The sequence below is a fragment of the Portunus trituberculatus genome, chromosome 47 (assembly GCF_017591435.1).
Source record: "Portunus trituberculatus isolate SZX2019 chromosome 47, ASM1759143v1, whole genome shotgun sequence".
NCBI lineage: Eukaryota > Metazoa > Arthropoda > Malacostraca > Decapoda > Portunidae > Portunus > Portunus trituberculatus.
This window is the reverse complement of record NC_059301.1, coordinates 4,819,546-4,835,856: the sequence shown is the minus strand read 5'-3', so window position 1 is coordinate 4,835,856 and position 16,311 is coordinate 4,819,546. Positions and strand designations below refer to the sequence as shown.

Genomic DNA, 16,311 nt, shown 5'->3' with positions numbered 1-16,311 from the left:
AAATGTGAAAAAAATATTTATTTCTAGTTTCCGTGCTATACATAACATTCAGAACACACTCATATACCGTGCTGTACGAAATCTTCCCATTTTTGTGACGGCTTCAACAACTTACAAACACTGCATGAAACCTTCCCTCACTCTTGCCCTTCCCTCGTTCCCTCAGTCCCTCGGTCTGCCTTCAGCCTGGGCAAGTGTCTGCGGCGCGCGTTGGACAGCCAGCGCGTTACCTGCTGCGCGGTGAGACCCGTTAGCCGCACCAGAGCTGCCTTCTGGTCGTCGTCAGGGTAAGGGTAGTGTTGGTGTTCCTTCAGCCACGCCCGCAGCACCTCCCGGGCCTGGAATGCGAACCATAGACACCATCGTTTTGAGACCCGAACGTAAAAAGACCAACAAGATAGACTTGCTTTCTATTACCAAGACCAGCATAGAGGCCGTACTCCTACAAAACATTTGGCTCTCACTTCGACTGTTTTCAGAGGTCACTCAGACGATTCGTCGGTTTCTCAGGAGTGTTTTTTCTAGTTGATAATATAGAAATTTTATTAACGTTACCAGATTCATGGAAACATTTAAAAACCTGTGAAACTTCAATTAGGGGCTTTCGGACCAGAGGTTGGTCGCAAGAGGTCCGGACTCTTAAATGTGTAAATATTTTATCTTGATGTAAATGTTGATAGTTGGAACTGAAGATGCGAAGCAACAGCAAAAAATCTTCAGATTTCTTGCTTTATCATCAATGATTCGCCTTTCTAGTGAAGGCATCATCAGGGTCTAAAAAAGACAAGCTTTATATATAAAGTGAACAAAAAGTCTTATCTCGACATTAAAAACGCAATCAAAAGGATAAAAAAAAGTAAAAAACTAAAGTTTATAAAGTGAAACAGTAAAAAAGGAATAAAATCAAAACAATCAAACAATATTCTTATGTTTTTTATCCCTTTTGATTTTTTGTTTTTTTATCCCTTTTGATTGTTTTTAGAAACTTTTTTTTTACTTTTTTGTAGCCTTTTGATTGCTTTTTAATGCCTAGATAAGACTTTTTTGTTCCCTTTATATATGAAGCTTGTCTTTTTCAGACCCTGATGATTCCTTCACTGGAAAGGCGAATCTTTGATAATAAAGCAAGAAACCTGATTTTTTTTTTTTTTTTTTTTTTGCTGGTATCCTTGTTGCTTGTATTAATGGAAGTTACTTCGGTCTACAAGGCTGTTTTCAGATCTTTAATGATTGTTTAAGACGGATTTTGTATGGATTCCGTCTCAACGAAGAAGAAATATTCATAAACACCCAACTAAACATATGTGGCTTTTTATGAAGGCGAGGAGTGCAACACTTGTCACTAGTCACCCCTTAAAAGTTTTCTACAATTCTTAACTTAACCAGTTTTCTTTTGCAACTGAAGGCCAGAAGTTATTAATTTTCAGCTTACTTTCCTCAAAACCGACACGTTCACGCCAGATTCATGAGCAAGGGCCTGGATGGCAAAAAAAGAAAAGAAAATATCAAGAGATTCTTTTGAAAATCTCATGTAACTTCCATTAGACCCTATTGAAAAGTAGTGTAGTATGACATGGTGTTTAAAATTACGATCATTGTTTTGGAGACACAATTCACTGCAAAGGCGACTAGTGGCCTACTCACCTCTCTGCTGTGATGGGTGTTAGGCATCCTACGGCGGGTGTCTGCAGGGCACGGGGCAGTGAGAGCGGTGACGGAGGTGGCGGCGGCGGTGGTGGCGACGGGAGCGACAGGGGTGGTGGTGGTGGTGGTGGTGGCGGCTTCGGCGGCGGCGGTGGTGGCAGTGGCGGTGGCAGTGGCGGCGGGGCTGGTGGTAATAGTGGTGGTGGTTGTGGTCCCAGTGAGGGCCAGGGTGACGTTCAGGGAGACTGTACTGCAGAGCAGGTGGCTGCAGGAGGTGATTAAGTCAGATTGCAGGGTGTAGGGAGCTGGATTGGAGTCAGGGAGGGGGGAGAGTGGCACGGGCACACTGTCCAGATGGAGGAGGGGTTCCAGGGACGTCTTGTCGTCGCTTTCTGTGTTGTGGGTGTCTTCCGCTCTGGTCTTCCTGGTGGTGGTGGTGGTAGTGGTGGTGTTGGTGGTGGTGGTGGTAGTGGTGGTGTTGGTGGTAGTAATGGTATTGTTGTTGTTGTTGTTGTTGTTGTTGCTGTTGTTGTTGTTTGTGGTGGTGGTGGTGGTGGTGGTGGTGGTGGTGGTGGTGGTGGTGGTATAGTTCCCGAGCCAGGCGCGACGCAGGGATTTGGAGGAGCGTAGGATGTCCATGTAGCGGTCGCGAATATCTTCCACTCTCCTCCGCCCCAGGTCACCCTTCGCGGCCCTGTCCCTCATCCTTGTCGCCTCCTGCGCGGACTTGAATGTCATCTTCTCTACAGGTTAGAAATAGAAGTAAATCTTAAAGCCTATTATTAGTAGTTCCTTCACCTCTTTAAGTGGTTTCGTCCCTTCTTGCTTGCACGTGCAAACACACCACATGCAGTTCTGAATGATGCTTTCCAACAGCTATCGAAATATACGAAATGTATGCCATATCACACGGCATGAAGGCGACGGGCAAACTGGAACTATAAAAGAAAACAAAAGAAAAACGTCAAGCCAGCCAGCAGTGACGGCCTCACCCAACAAGGAGTGGTGCGTGTAGGCTACTGCGTCCAGCACCACAGCATCCACGGCGAGGCTTTGCGTGTCCTCACTGAAGTTTAGGGCCACATGGGGGTTGGTTCTCAGGTACAGGGTCACCATTTCCTCCGTGGTTGAGGGCAGAAAGCAGAGGAGGGGCGCTGAGAGGTATGGGAACAACCCTATTTTAAGAAATTTATCAGATGAGTGTGCGTTAATAGCTTGCGGTGTGAATCCAAGAATTCAATATTTACTTCAAATGATAATATGATGCTGGTAATATTGTGCATCACGTTCCGAAAAGAGTTTCGTTCAGCTTCACCACTGGACTGAAAAGCAGCGCTCTCTCTCTCTCTCTCTCTCTCTCTCTCTCTCTCTCTCTCTCTCTCTCTCTCTCTCTCTCTCTCTCTCTCTCTCTCTCTCTCTCTCTCTCTCTCTCTCTCTCTCTCTCTCTCTCTCTCTCTCTCTCTCTCTCTCTCTCTCTCTCTCTCTCTCTCTCTCTCTCTCTCTCTCTCTCTCTCTCTCTCTCTCTCTCTCTCTCTCTCTCTCTCTCTCTCTCTCTCTCTCTCTCTCTGTGTGTGTGTGTGTGTGTGTGTGTGTGTGTGTGTGTGTGTGTGTGTGTGTGTGTGTGTGTGTGTGTGTGTGTGTGTGCTAACACACAGCAAGCACGGGGAAAGCATGTCAGACTACCACTCCAGACGCCATGTAAAGCATCCCAATAAGTGACTGTCTGGCAGACAACAAGGCAGACCTACGCTATGGAACTCGTTAGTTTAGTCAAATATGCAAACACCACTGCCTTCCTCCCAATTGTTCACAACCAAGCCACAATCTTCAGTCCGCCTCGAGTCACTGACCTAGGTTGAAGTCAGCCTTATTGAAATAGTGGTCGACCACCGCCAAGTCGTGTAACAGTGGGTACAGTGGGTGTGACCGGAAGGCGCGGGTGTTGTTGAGCACCACTTCATTAATCATCTCTCTACGCGGCGAGCATTTCCGTCCATCCACGTCGCTGCTGCTTCCCTCTACATCCCCCGCATCGATCTGTTCAAAATAGAATATACACCTAAATCAAACTTAAGTTTCTTTGGTCACTATGTGTTGTCAGTGCGCAGCATTCCATTTGCTGCTCGGCAGTTTGTTGTTATACGGTACCTTTGGTGACTGGTGACCGTCACACTTGTGTTGGACTGAGGGTGGCTGTTGGTGGGCGGTGGGCGGCTGCCAGTGGGTTGTGGGCGGCTGCCAGTGGGTTGTGGGCGGCTGCCAGTGGGTTGTGGGCGGCTGCCAGTGGGTGGTGGGGGGCTGCCAACGAGGGGTGTATGGCTGCCAACGAGGGGTGCATGGCTGCCAACGAGGGGTGCATGGCTGCCAATGTGGGGTGCATGGCTGCCATGGGGCGGTAGGAAGCTGCCAGTGAGTGGTGGAAAACTGTCGGTGGGCTGTGGTGGGCTGCCAGTGGGCGGGGGGCAGGTGCCAGTTGTATGGTGGTGGCTGCCTGGAGTACCTGCAAGTCGGACGGGATCCAGAGGCCTGATGGGCCGGAGGAGGCGAGTGGCGAGCACCAGGCAGGAGGCAGCGGCCGCCGAGGAAGTATGCTGGGTCAGGAGTGTAGGAGCTGCGGTCCGTGAGATTAATACCACATTACCAATCAAGAGATAACAGAAAATATTTCATAGGCGTAACGGAATGTCTCGCAATATAAGCAATGTCCACGTACGTGTCCACATTTCCTGCAGCGGCACGAGAGCTGGCGAAGGAAGCGCTGGTGGAAGGAGACCAAAGACATTCTCCACCTTCCCCGGTTCTCCAGGACATGACTGACGGCGGCGAGGCTGGCGACTGCTGCTCCTGGTGTGGAAGATTTGCCAGTACATGGACGACATCATGGCTATGTATTATAAATTATTAAGTTCGTATCAGAACAAATACCATAAATTGCTAATCTAATATAGAATAAAAATGTAATGCATTTAAATGCAAGTACATTAATTAATTCATGTGCAAGATAAAAGTCTGCCTGTAGTGCTGATCACACATTGTGGTGCCTCATGCGTCCAGTGAGTGACTACTCCTTCAGTTCAGAAATCAGTGTGTATACTTGCAATTCTTAATCACACCACGAATAGGCCTGAACCAGCCTCGATGACAATTTTCATGCTGATGAGTCGTAGTTACATACTTTGAACATAAGAGGATACTGAAATACCGTGAAGGATTCCAGCACTGCAGTGAGGAAGATCATCTATCTCATCTGTTTCCAGAGTCTCGGAAACCCACACACTTGTACACACTTGCACCAAGATTGTGCGTCAGTTTCATGTGAGTACATAATAACAGTTAGTGACAACAGTTGGGAGCGACTCTATTCTAAGAATAAAGTTAGCGACCCGACAGGCAGAATGATTCGTCCATGACAATTCAGATCTATGAAGCTCCTGGCTCGCTCGGCGCACGATTCAACGAGACTTACTGTAACCGTCTCTCCGCGAAGATAATTGTTACAATGAACTGCTTCTCCTTTGTAGAAATAAAGTTACTTGTGTTGAACGAGGATGAAAGTAATGATTAATCAAAAATACAAGGTGAACACAAGAAGGGACACGACCAGGCTGCAGGTAAGAAGAGGATTGGTACGAGGTTGTCATCATGGACAAGGAAGCTCGCAGGAGAATCAGAAAACAGCACAATATTTTTTTTAATATTTGCATTCTTGGCTCAAAAAAGCCTCTGGCGAGCAATACCATCCATTCTCTCGACACACCTTATAACCGAGGTGATGGTCATGCGTGATGGTGGGGGTAGTAGTGGTGGTGGTGGAGGTGACGGGTGTGAAGGTGGTAGCGGTGGCGGCACCAGCACGTGTGGCAGGTTGCCTGTTGTAGGACCTGAAGTCGAGGAGCGTGTCCAGCGATGTGTTCCGATACCTGTGGGCCGAATTGGCTGGGGAAGTCCTGTAGCAGCAGACCATGCATGGCATCATATTTTGCTATGTCGTGCACTGAGCCGCGTATTACCTGAGGGAGGACTCGGGGAGCGGAGGGGCGGGGAACTCCCCGTGCTGCAGCAGCATTTCGTCCAGCGCCTTAGAAAATCCCAGAGAGACAGTCAGATCTGCGTCTCTGTCCTCACCTTGCCGTGTCCTCAAATCCCTCGCAATCGGTGTCCTCATTGCCGCCTGGAAAAGTTATTTATTACGTGTAGTCTTGATTAACTAGCTAGACGTGTATTATTACATAATGGCGGTAAGGCGAGGCTCAACCATTCCAATAACCTGCTTTTATATGACGTCACTTTTTTTTTTTTATACCATGTGGGCTTTTCACGGGAATTTATGGACTAAAGGGGGATACTTTTTTGGGGGATTAATGTCATTCATTTATTTGATATGCTGGTATTAATGTCTGACATTAAATAGCTTCACAAGTAGACAGCAATGATTTGTTAAACGATGGAACCTTGAATCGCGAAAGATTTAAGAGATATCTTCCATCATTCCATCATTTAAATGTTTCCTTTCCCAAGCGCACACTCCAACCCATCCACTCTCGACTCTAATGGTCCAGCACACCTTTACCTGCTGCCAGAGACGCCGCCAACCAGCTGCGGATGAACATCAGCTCTGGCAAAGCTAGAGTGATGCGTTACTACGAGCAGTATTGATGGGAATGGGGAAAGATGTGAGAAAGGAATAATTCTTTGCTTCCCAATATGTTTCTCTGTTAAGTTATCGTAGGTGAACTAACAAACCTCATGAACTTGTGTCCCTTCCATGTCAGACAATACCGTTTCAAACAAAGAATGAATAAATAAGAATAAGTTGTGCCAAGTCTACATATAAACAGTGTGAAAATTTTACCTCATCACCCTTGCCATCATCATCGTCTCTACTTTCGTCACCTTCGTCCCTGCTATCGCCTTCATTATCTTTGTTATCGCCTTCTTCATCCTTGCTCTCGCTGTTTTCGTCACTTTCTTCATTATCGTCATCCTCGTCGTTGTCCTTGCCGTCACCGCTGTCATCATCCTCGTCATTAGTATCCTCCTCGGATTCTGTCATCACCACAACCAGGGCGTTTTCGTCATCATCCTCATCCTGCATTGATTCCTCTGCGGGATGAAAACAGCTTTGTCAAGTCGCTGCCGGCACAATTGTTCGGCGACAGCTGGGTTAGATATACTGTTGTACTTTCCCTTCCTAAACGTATCGCCATTCTATCTACTACGGACCAAACAAACTATAGTGAAGGTCACTAGAGGGATTAGAAGAGTAATTAATTATAATACGTCCACGGTTCCCTCCTACCCCCCGACACTCCTTCGCCACCCACTACTTAATATTTCGAATTCCTTTGAAATAACCTGTTCCAGCCAGGGAGACCCCTTGCTATAGGACATTAACCTAACCAAAGATAAACCTAACCTATCCTAACGAAACACCTGAAAAATTACACCTCTAGACTAATTTCTGCCACACTCCCGAGTCCCATTACAGACATAGTACACGTGTGCCACGCAATTTCTCTACGTTTATGGGAAGGTTACCGACTCTTCTACATATGTGAGTTCCATGCCTGTATCTGATGCTGCGATATTATAAAGATTTACCAAAAGATGAGACTAGGAATGGTAAGTTGATATAGATAAGTATGTTTTTATACAGAGACAAGGTCTGATTACTTCATGTAGTTCTCTATTTCCCAGTGATATGTCAGTTCGTTCATCCTATAATTTAGTAGATCTAATTTTATATTCTTATCATTATCTCCTTTCCTACCATCCATCAATTTCCTCCTTCTTTTACCACTGCACCTGTTCTCACCTGCATACGCTGCTAGAGAGTCCGCCAAGCTGTACCCACTCTTTATGACTTGGCAGTCCTCTAGAGAATCGGTGTTCATACCTGCCTCGCTCATGTGGTGGAGGCTCAGGGACGGTAGAACAGCGAACACTTGCACACACTTGCACTCAGGCACCTCGTCTTTCAGTATTCTTTCGGCCACAGGTACGGACTGGTAAAGCTCGGTAGAACTGTCACCGCAGCTTCTGTCAGTTTTGAAGAAGAGAGGAGTTCAGATCCTGATGGCGCTACCTTTGACCTGCCACACTCACTCTGATACGATTTCTGCGGCTTAACGAAGCGTACGACTCTCTTGAGCTTCCTTGGTGCAGCACAGCGAGAGAACATAAAGCAAAGCGAAGCAGTGAATCATTAGAATGACACTCTTGATGCTCCTCTCCAAGTTCTAGACTTTCACTTTGAAGCCTTGTTGGTTTCAATAAAGACTCCAACTGTATGTTAACAGTACGTGTTCAAGTCAGCATTCCATCTGCCCGGAGCAGCCAGAACTAGGTAGTAAACGAGACTCAGCCCAGACAACCCTAGTGTTAATGTTCGTTGTGGTTTGTTTCGATAGACACGCACACTCTCAGTGAAGAAAGGAACTTTTAGAGTTGAGTAAGGTTTGAAATCAGGAAAAAATATAAATAGACTTTATTATTCCTTTATAACACACACACACACACACACACACACACACACACACACACACACACACACACACACACACACACACACACACACACGAAAAAAAAAAAGTGTTAAATCAAATACAATTTAGTTACCCATAAAATAATAACGTTTTTTATGATACAGTGGATGAAAATATTAGAGTAGACTATAGCATTCCACTTGTATCATGCCGCAGTGAGTGTCTATGAGTCTGTCCTTCACCAATGCAAGCAAGGTGCCACGTTGCAAGTGTGAGTCGGGAATAATTTCTGGGCTGGGTATCAGTATGTTTGCTCCTCGCCGTCCTCCCGCTGCCAGACAATCCCTAGACTTATATTCTGAAGCACCTTGATCTCACCACCACTATTTTTTTAAAGGCCACAGAGTTAATTAGTCATGTTTTCAAGAGTGTTTATAACGTTAATAATGTAGAAATCTTCTTAAACTATCACTAGAATAGTAAAAACATTATTAAAAACACGTGCAACTTCTACAAGAGCCTTTTTAAAGTAGTACAGAAGCGGCTTTTGTTCGTCTCATTCTGTCACGGTTCCACTGACAAGAATCAGAACTTGAAGCGGCTGAGAGTGGAAGGGACTGGCAGGGTCTTTCTCTCGTAGAGCCAGATGCCACACAGCAGAACCAGCAGGGAAAGGAAGAAGAGGCCGCTGAGGGTGAAATGGCGAGGGAAGATGGCAGCAGTCAGCAGGGCCAACAACACGTTGTTTAGCGCGGCGAGGTAGTCCTGCGAGGTTACAGTTCATTAATTTTCCTTAGATATGGAAGTGGATGGAAGGAGGAAACGTGGTAGGCCAAGGAAGAGATGAAAGGACTGCACAAATTAATTGAGAGAGAGAGAGAGAGAGAGAGAGAGAGAGAGAGAGAGAGAGAGAAGGGGTTATGAGGTAAGTTTCAAGACCCATTTCGCCAAGAATTTTGTCATGAGCTTAACAGTGAGGAATAATTATTGGCTAATCAAGGTCTTTAGGAAATCATTTAAGTCATGAGAAGCGCTGTGATGTGGACACAGTGAATGCAGTCCCCATGTTTAAGAAAGGAGGTAAAGTATTGATATCGATCTACCGGCCTGTCAGCCTGACTTCGATAATAGATAAATATAATGGAGTCAGTGATATTGTTTATTTATTAATTGATTGATGAAACTAAGTAAGATAAAATTTTCCGGAAGATCTCACACATTTCAGTTTAGTTAAGGAGGAGGCGGTGGTTTGCCTGATCAATAAAACTAGCGTTGAGTATCTCAGGTACGCTAATGAGTAATGAGACTAATTACACTCAGCCCATAACACAAGACACTGATAACAAATCCAGTGTCAGTCTTTTCCGTGACACTTGCCTCCTTAGGTAACTTTAAAAATTGATAAACAAGAAAACAAAATGCTAGACTAAAGTCTTTGTTCTTCACATGTTATACTCTCTTACGAACAGTAAATGATGAAAAGAAATGTAGAACTCAGCCTGCAATCCTTGTAGCAAGGCGTGCGCAGAATGATTACACAGTGACTCTCTACGGGAACTTCACCTTGGCAATGGTGTCCAAACTCCTGACGATGACGGGGACACACAGGCCAGACACCGCTGAGGACACCACGGCCAGCACGCAGCACCACGTGGACGGGGACTGCCCGAGAAGGGACGAAACGCATTGCGTGAAGAGAAGTACAGAGCAATGGTGATCACACACACACACACACACACACACACACACACACACACACACACACACACTTTCATTCTCTCTGTTTCCATTGATAAACAAACCAACCAGAGTCACTAACACTTAGCTACTCTCATAGATCATGTTTGGACATCTCTTTTCGAAGAAAATATTTGTAACAACATTATTTTAACTGACATTTCTGATCATTTTCCAACATTATCACAATTCAAACTTAAATATACTAATTTACAACCGCAGTTTATCTATAAAAGATCAGTTTCTACAGCTGCCATGGAATCTTTTGCAAACGACCTCTCTGTTATTAATTGGAATTCTGTTTTAAGTTCTCATTCTTGTAATAACGCTTTTGATATTTTTTTCAGAATATTCAAAAATCTCTACGACAAAAAATTTCCAGTTAATAAGATTCGTCTTAATAATAAATACCAATTAAGCCCACATATTACTCCTGCATTAAAAAATAGTATAAAAGAAAAACACCGATTAGAGAGACTTTCAAAAAAATGGCCTTTAACTTATGGGGTTGCCTACAGAAAATATAGAAATAAATTAACTTCTGTCTTAAGAGCTGCAAGAAATAAATTTTTATAAAGATCGTTTTACAGATAATCAAGGCAATCCAAAAAGTCAATGGAAAATAATTAATTCTCTTTTAGGTAAAATAAAATCTAATAATCGCACTGTTAACCTTGGCTCATCAAGCTCGGATATTTCTTCAAAATTTAATGAACATTTTTGAAACTCAATTTTACAATTGGTGATAGTGTGCATGATTATAAGAGATACTTAAACAACTCCCTAATTTTTCTCTGTATTTGTCCCCTACTAACAGCAAAGAAGTTGAGAAGGTTCTTTGCACTTTTGACACCGACACTCCAGGATACGATGATATATCTCCAAAAGTATTGAAATATTCTTCTTCTGTCATTTCTACTCCTTTGGCCCATATAATTAACCTCTCTCTGCAAACTGGTACATTTCCTGATCAACTTAAAATAGCTAAAGTAATTCCTCTTCTTAAATCAGGCGATAGAAATAATATAAATAATTATCGACCCATTTCTGTTTATTGACAGAACACCAGCACGGTTTCAGAGCACACCATTCAACTGAAACTGCAATTTTGGAATTTATTAGAAAAGTATATGCATGTCTAGAGGAAAAGTCATTTGTTTTGGGAGTTTTTCTTGATTTTTCAAAACCATTTGATACATTGGACCATGAAATAATACTTAATAAACTGGAACATTTAGGTATTAGGGGTATTCCAAACAAACTGTTTCGCTGTTATCTTTCTGGGCGGAAACAATGTGTATTTTGTAATGAAAAATATTCCTCTTTTCAATTTCTAACTAAAGGTGTACCACAGGGTTCAGTTTTAGGCCCATTACTTTTTCTTATATATATATCAATGATATTGTAAATGCCAGTAATACATTTGACTTTGTTCTATATGCTGATGATACATCGCTACTAATTAAAGATAAAGACATTAATTCACTACATAGTCATGTTTTGGCAGAACTAGACAAAATTAATCTTTGGGTCAATTCAATTAAACTTAAACTAAATGTAACCAAAACAAATTGCATATTATTTCAAAATAAATCTGTAAAAACATCTATTCCTCCAATAATATTAAATGGTGAAACTATAACTAAAGTCAGTTATTTAAAATTTCTCGGTGTGTTTATTGATGAAAATTTAAATTGGAAATACCATATTGATCAGACATGTTTAAAAGTTTCAAAAGTTACTGGTATCCTGTATAGAATCCGCCATAACCTAACTACTGATGCTATGCTGAGTATTTATCATACATTATGCTACCCACATCTCACGTATTGTGTTCCAATCTGGGGATCTACCTGGCCGTCTTTCCATCACAAGTTAACTGTTGTTCAAAACAAAATTTTTCGTTGTATATTTTTTCTTAAAGAAGTTTGACTCTACTGCAAGATTGTTAACTGGAGAAAATATTTTGAAATTTTCATTTATACATAATTTTTTTACATTACTTTTGATATATAAAACTCATAGCCAAAATAATGTATTTAAGAAGTAATAATTTAAATCTTATTTGCCCTGTATTCTGAACCACTTTATTCAGCCATTGTGTGTTAAGTTCTGGCCCAAAATTATTCAATGCTTTGCCGGTGGACAAGAAGAATCTATTAACATCTGCTAGTAAATTTAAATTTAAAAAAAGAAATGAAAAATTATTTGCTTCAACAACAAAATGTTTAGCTTATATTCTTGTAATATAATTCTTATTCGGTTACTATTTACTAATGTATTATTGTCTTAACTATGTATTGTTTTGTAATTATAATGTAGTATGATTGACAAAGATGTAAAGTTTTGTTTAACAAGTACACTCTAAGTAGTAGTTATACTACTTTGTTATTAGTTCATTGGGATTTTTTTGTGAAATTGTATATGTGCTTTTTATTAAGCAATTTGCTCTTTTATGACAATATGTTCCTTTTGTTAAGTGTGTAGATTATAGGCAGACTTTAGTTGAAGTATTTTTTTTTTTCCCATTATATTTTCTTATAATAATCTTAAGTTAGTAGCTGACTGCCGTTTACCACAGCATTGTTAGTATGGATTTTTAACCGTCCGTCAGGGAGCTTTTGCTCGACGGACTGTTGCTGTGACTACTTACTATGTATTTTAGTATTCCAATTTACCTTTGTCAGCAATAAATTATTACTTACTTACTTACACACACACACACCTGCAGGTTGAGGTGGGAGAAGTCCATGGGCGGGGCCTGTAAGGTCAGGCTAATGGCGGCCATCAAGCCGCTCCAGCAGTAAAGCCACGTCTGCTGCTCACAGAAGCTCCGGGAGTCGTTCTTAAGCAGGAGCTGATGAAAAAAGACGGAGGTAGCGTGACCTGTACACTCTGCGTCTTGCCTACATACCTCACCCTCACCATCCCTTGATTCCTGACTCCCACTTCATGCCCCTCCTCACAACACACCTCAATGACGATGGAGGCCATGGTAGATATGAAGGCTGCTGCCTGGGAGGCCACGAGGACAGAAGGGAGAACAGCGGGACGACCTTCTTGTAGCTCACTTGCATGAGCCAGTGGCAGGCTGGCCACCACCAGGAGGCAGCCCATTATCTGGCACAAGGACACCTCCCGCCCAAACACAACCTGACGGGAGGCACATTTTAGAGGAAAGAGGCTTCTGATCAAGTTTTGTGGTAGTGTAAATATAAAAAAAATAACGAATAATTATATATTTAATGAGAGAGAGAGAGAGAGAGAGAGAGAAACTCACAAGATAGATAGCGACGGTGTAGAAGGTCCTGGTTTGGATAAGCATGAGCCAGAGGGGCGGGGCGGTGCTTCTGAGGGCCAGCAGGTACAGTACGTTGGTGGCCAGGTAGCAGGCGGCGGGAATCCCAAACCTGAGGGAGGGCGTCCACTTACCCATCCTAGACCTGTTCATCTGCGGCACACGAAAGTCTTGATCACCGCCACATTCCATAACACACTTGAAAAATGAACTCCATAGATGCCTCTACACCCCTATCTATCATCAACAACGGCACGCCACCACCCGTCCCACTCCCTCACTCATTACGGACGCCGCATCCATTCTCCTTAGCCGCTTTCTATAGCCATTCTCGCTGCAGTCACTCACCGAAACACTCATGACACCACAGACCACTGCCGTGAACTCACCGCGGCCACTCACCACAGCCCAGCAAAGCACCAGCACCAGCTTGGTCAGTTCAGTGAGCAGCACCAGCAGCACTGGGGGCATGGGAGAGACATCGTCGTTATTCTGCGTCGCCGCATAGTTACTCAGCTGCTTCACCATCTGTAGGTGGGTAGAGGAGGGGGGGAGTGCTAAGCAGGTGGGGTAAATCAAAGAAGTCAGTGCGCGTTGAATTGTAAGAGATTTTTTGAGTAAAATCATGTATGCGTGTTTTGTTTTGTTGTTTTTTTCCACTGTTCATTGTATTGTTCTTTAATCAGCTATGGCTTATAGTCTATCATAATAGAGAAAAAGAAGAATATATGTTTAAATATATGAAAAGACTAATATACTAACAAACTCTTCTATAACGAGAGTATTTTAAAGTATTTACCACTACTATAACCCTTCTTTCATAACGCTTATGTGTGTATGTACTACATACAAAGGGTGATATTTTTTATTCCGCGCTACGTCTCCCGAGGCCACCACAAGGCGCATGTGCCAGGCTGCGCCATGAACCACGGTCAACGGTCAGCCAGTTTGGCTGGACAAGTGCTTATGCATGGGCGCACGCGTACCTAATATTTGTCTTCATTTAAAGTTGAGATTTAGGTCCAATCAGTTTAGAGTATTATCTATTATATACTGCCTTACTCGCCTTCACGAGACAAGAGGGACACGGGCTGCAGCTCAGGATGTGTTGCATGCAGGAAACCGTCTTTGTGCTGCTTCAAGCATGTGTTACGCTGGTGTCTCAAGGCTTCGGGTTCAGGAGAGCAGGGTCCAGCACACCATCAAGAGGACAGGTATGTATGTGTATGTTGTCTTCATCTCCAGTTTGCCCTTAGGACGCTTTCTTTTCTTTCCGATTCTGTATCACTTTCGTCGTATTTATACCCAGCCTAATACTCTCTGTATGCAGCTGGTATTTCTACCTACTTGTGAAAATATTTAAAGCAATATACTTGATACAGCATTATCGTCAGTTACCATATTTCCAATGGCAGACAGCAGCGACGCGGAACAAGCTGTATTGTTGTGCATCAGCTTTTTGGCTAATTTGCAATTATCAAATGTTTTACAAAATTGCTTATTATTACATATAACGTTGAATAAACTAAATGAGTAATTTCTGTCAAAGAGATCCCACGTTACCGTTAGCCACTTCTGGGCCACGGCTGCCACGACGCGTTGTCTTTGTCACCAGAACCATCACTGTGCTGCAGGACTACACGAAACTCAAATATGCACTGCGTAGTCTCCAGAAAAAGTGCAGTATTAGTCTGCTGCTTCATGGTTTTCAGGACATGCCAAGCACCAGCAGACACAACGTGGGGAGATAACTGGGCCGCGGTCTACAGCTAAGGCCTCGGGCAGGGTGCTGCAGGCGTCATGCCTTCGGCAGAAACATCACCTCGTTTGTGAAATTAGTGTCAGAATCCAAATTGTATTCCAGTTACCCTCGCTGACAAGGAACACACTTACGCTAACAATTTCATCGCCGCTTCAGTATACAATATGTTTATTTATTATCATTATTTTTTCATGCTGGAGGGAAGCCAGCCAAGGGCAACAAAATATAAAAAACGGCCCACTTGAAGTGCTGGTTCCTTAAAAAGTAGTAAGAAATTAGCCAAAATCAAGGAACAATTGTCTTGAAACCTCCTTAAAAAAAGTCAAGTCGTAGGAAGACGGAAATACAGAAGCATGCAGGGAGTTCCAGAATTTACCATGAAACAACTTCATGAAGTGAGCACTTGTCCCTAACTTGTGCCAGTGACAAATATTCACTTGTGTCATTGACCTGGGACCAATGACCTTGCCTCTTCCTCACACCCTTACCTCCGTCCCCAGGAAAGCCAAGATGAGTGGCCACGACCGCCGCAGGTCAGACTGCCTGTCCAGGGAAATGTTGCGTAATGTCAAGGTGCTGTCAGGACTAGTGGTGGTGGTGGTGGTGGTGGTGGGTGGCGGGAGAAGCCTCTTAGCTGTACCGAGACAGATGTCTGTTTCTACATCTTCTTGCACCAATACTGTCATGTCGTTTTCGTCTATACCACTTTTCATTACTTTCTATTTCACTTGATATTCACCACCTCAGTTAACGGTGACTCCTGCTCTCCACACTCCGCTCCGCTTCCTCTCCGCCGAATGAGCCACGTCGACCCGGAAATTTACACATATGTTTTCCTGATGAGAAAGGAACGTCTCCCGCACCTGGATAGACATGAAAAACTACCTCACGACTCGCACGTCATTGCTCCTCATGTATTACGACCCCCAATCACACACACATCACACGTGTCAGCATACGAAGTTATGATCGTTGCAAACATGCACTGTGTGTGTGTGTGTGTGTGTGTGTGTGTGTGTGTGTGTGTTTTTTTTTTTTTTTTGATTATGTACTGTTGAATGCAGTCGTTAATTCAGCCATTTAGATTTATTTTTTCTTTTAATAATCTTTTATTTTCTATTAAGCCTTGCGATAAATAAGTCATTGCAAACCTTAGTAAGTAAATCCATTGCTATATAAGAAATAAAATATTCAAAAGAAAATACAAAATGCTGAATTATTATTTTTTATGCAAGAAGAGAAAACTGGTCAAGGGGAACAAAAAGATTAAGAAAACGCCCACTTAGTTGCCAGTCTCCGTGCAGGTCCGAGAGTTAACTGAAAGGAAGGGAGAAATGTCGTGAACTTCTTAAATGAGTTCATGTCATAGGAAGATACACACAAGC

General features: G+C 43.2%; 2 protein-coding genes across 6 annotated transcripts; both read right to left on the bottom strand.

The window, feature by feature from the left end:
• LOC123520508 lies at nucleotides 1-7,794 on the bottom strand. 4 transcript variants are annotated; one of them, XM_045282819.1, is made up of 10 exons: nucleotides 7,460-7,794; nucleotides 6,497-6,747; nucleotides 5,655-5,815; nucleotides 5,402-5,564; nucleotides 4,358-4,488; nucleotides 3,793-4,255; nucleotides 3,495-3,681; nucleotides 2,637-2,819; nucleotides 1,645-2,387; nucleotides 1-338 (listed from the first exon to the last, which is right to left on the bottom strand). In XM_045282819.1, exons 1-10 carry the CDS (start codon nucleotides 7,551-7,553, stop codon nucleotides 138-140), a joined length of 2,577 nt encoding a protein of 858 aa, XP_045138754.1. In that variant the 5' UTR covers nucleotides 7,554-7,794; the 3' UTR covers nucleotides 1-137. The 4 variants fall into 4 exon arrangements, with proteins under 4 accessions (XP_045138754.1, XP_045138755.1, XP_045138756.1 ...); XM_045282820.1 differs by having other exon boundaries at nucleotides 2,637-2,798; XM_045282821.1 differs by having other exon boundaries at nucleotides 7,541-7,794.
• Nucleotides 7,795-8,158: 364 nt separating this feature from the next.
• LOC123520516 lies at nucleotides 8,159-15,938 on the bottom strand. Of its 2 annotated transcripts, none has more exons than XM_045282840.1 (7): nucleotides 15,415-15,938; nucleotides 13,567-13,692; nucleotides 13,147-13,317; nucleotides 12,840-13,019; nucleotides 12,580-12,723; nucleotides 9,693-9,791; nucleotides 8,159-8,894 (listed from the first exon to the last, which is right to left on the bottom strand). In XM_045282840.1, the coding sequence occupies exons 1-7, from the start codon at nucleotides 15,637-15,639 to the stop codon at nucleotides 8,715-8,717; spliced, it is 1,125 nt and encodes a 374-aa protein (XP_045138775.1). In that variant the 5' UTR covers nucleotides 15,640-15,938; the 3' UTR covers nucleotides 8,159-8,714. The 2 variants fall into 2 exon arrangements, with proteins under 2 accessions (XP_045138775.1, XP_045138776.1); XM_045282841.1 differs by having other exon boundaries at nucleotides 12,592-12,723; nucleotides 15,415-15,936.
• Between the last annotated feature and the right edge of the window lie 373 nt (nucleotides 15,939-16,311).

Coding starts and splice junctions, on each gene's coding strand:
- LOC123520516 (XM_045282840.1), bottom strand. CDS start 15,639: ATGAAAAGTGGTATAGACGAAAACGACATGACAGTATTGGTGCAAGAA. Junction 13,693..15,414: donor TGGCTTTCCTGGGGACGGAG/GTAAGGGTGTGA, acceptor ACCCACCTACAG/ATGGTGAAGCAGCTGAGTAA. Junction 9,792..12,579: donor ACCTGCAGGTGTGTGTGTGT/GTAAGTAAGTAA, acceptor CTTCTCGGGCAG/TCCCCGTCCACGTGGTGCTG.
- LOC123520508 (XM_045282819.1), bottom strand. CDS start 7,553: ATGAGCGAGGCAGGTATGAACACCGATTCTCTAGAGGACTGCCAAGTC. Junction 3,682..3,792: donor ACGGTCACCAGTCACCAAAG/GTACCGTATAAC, acceptor TATTTTGAACAG/ATCGATGCGGGGGATGTAGA. Junction 2,820..3,494: donor TAAGGCTGACTTCAACCTAG/GTCAGTGACTCG, acceptor TTCTTAAAATAG/GGTTGTTCCCATACCTCTCA.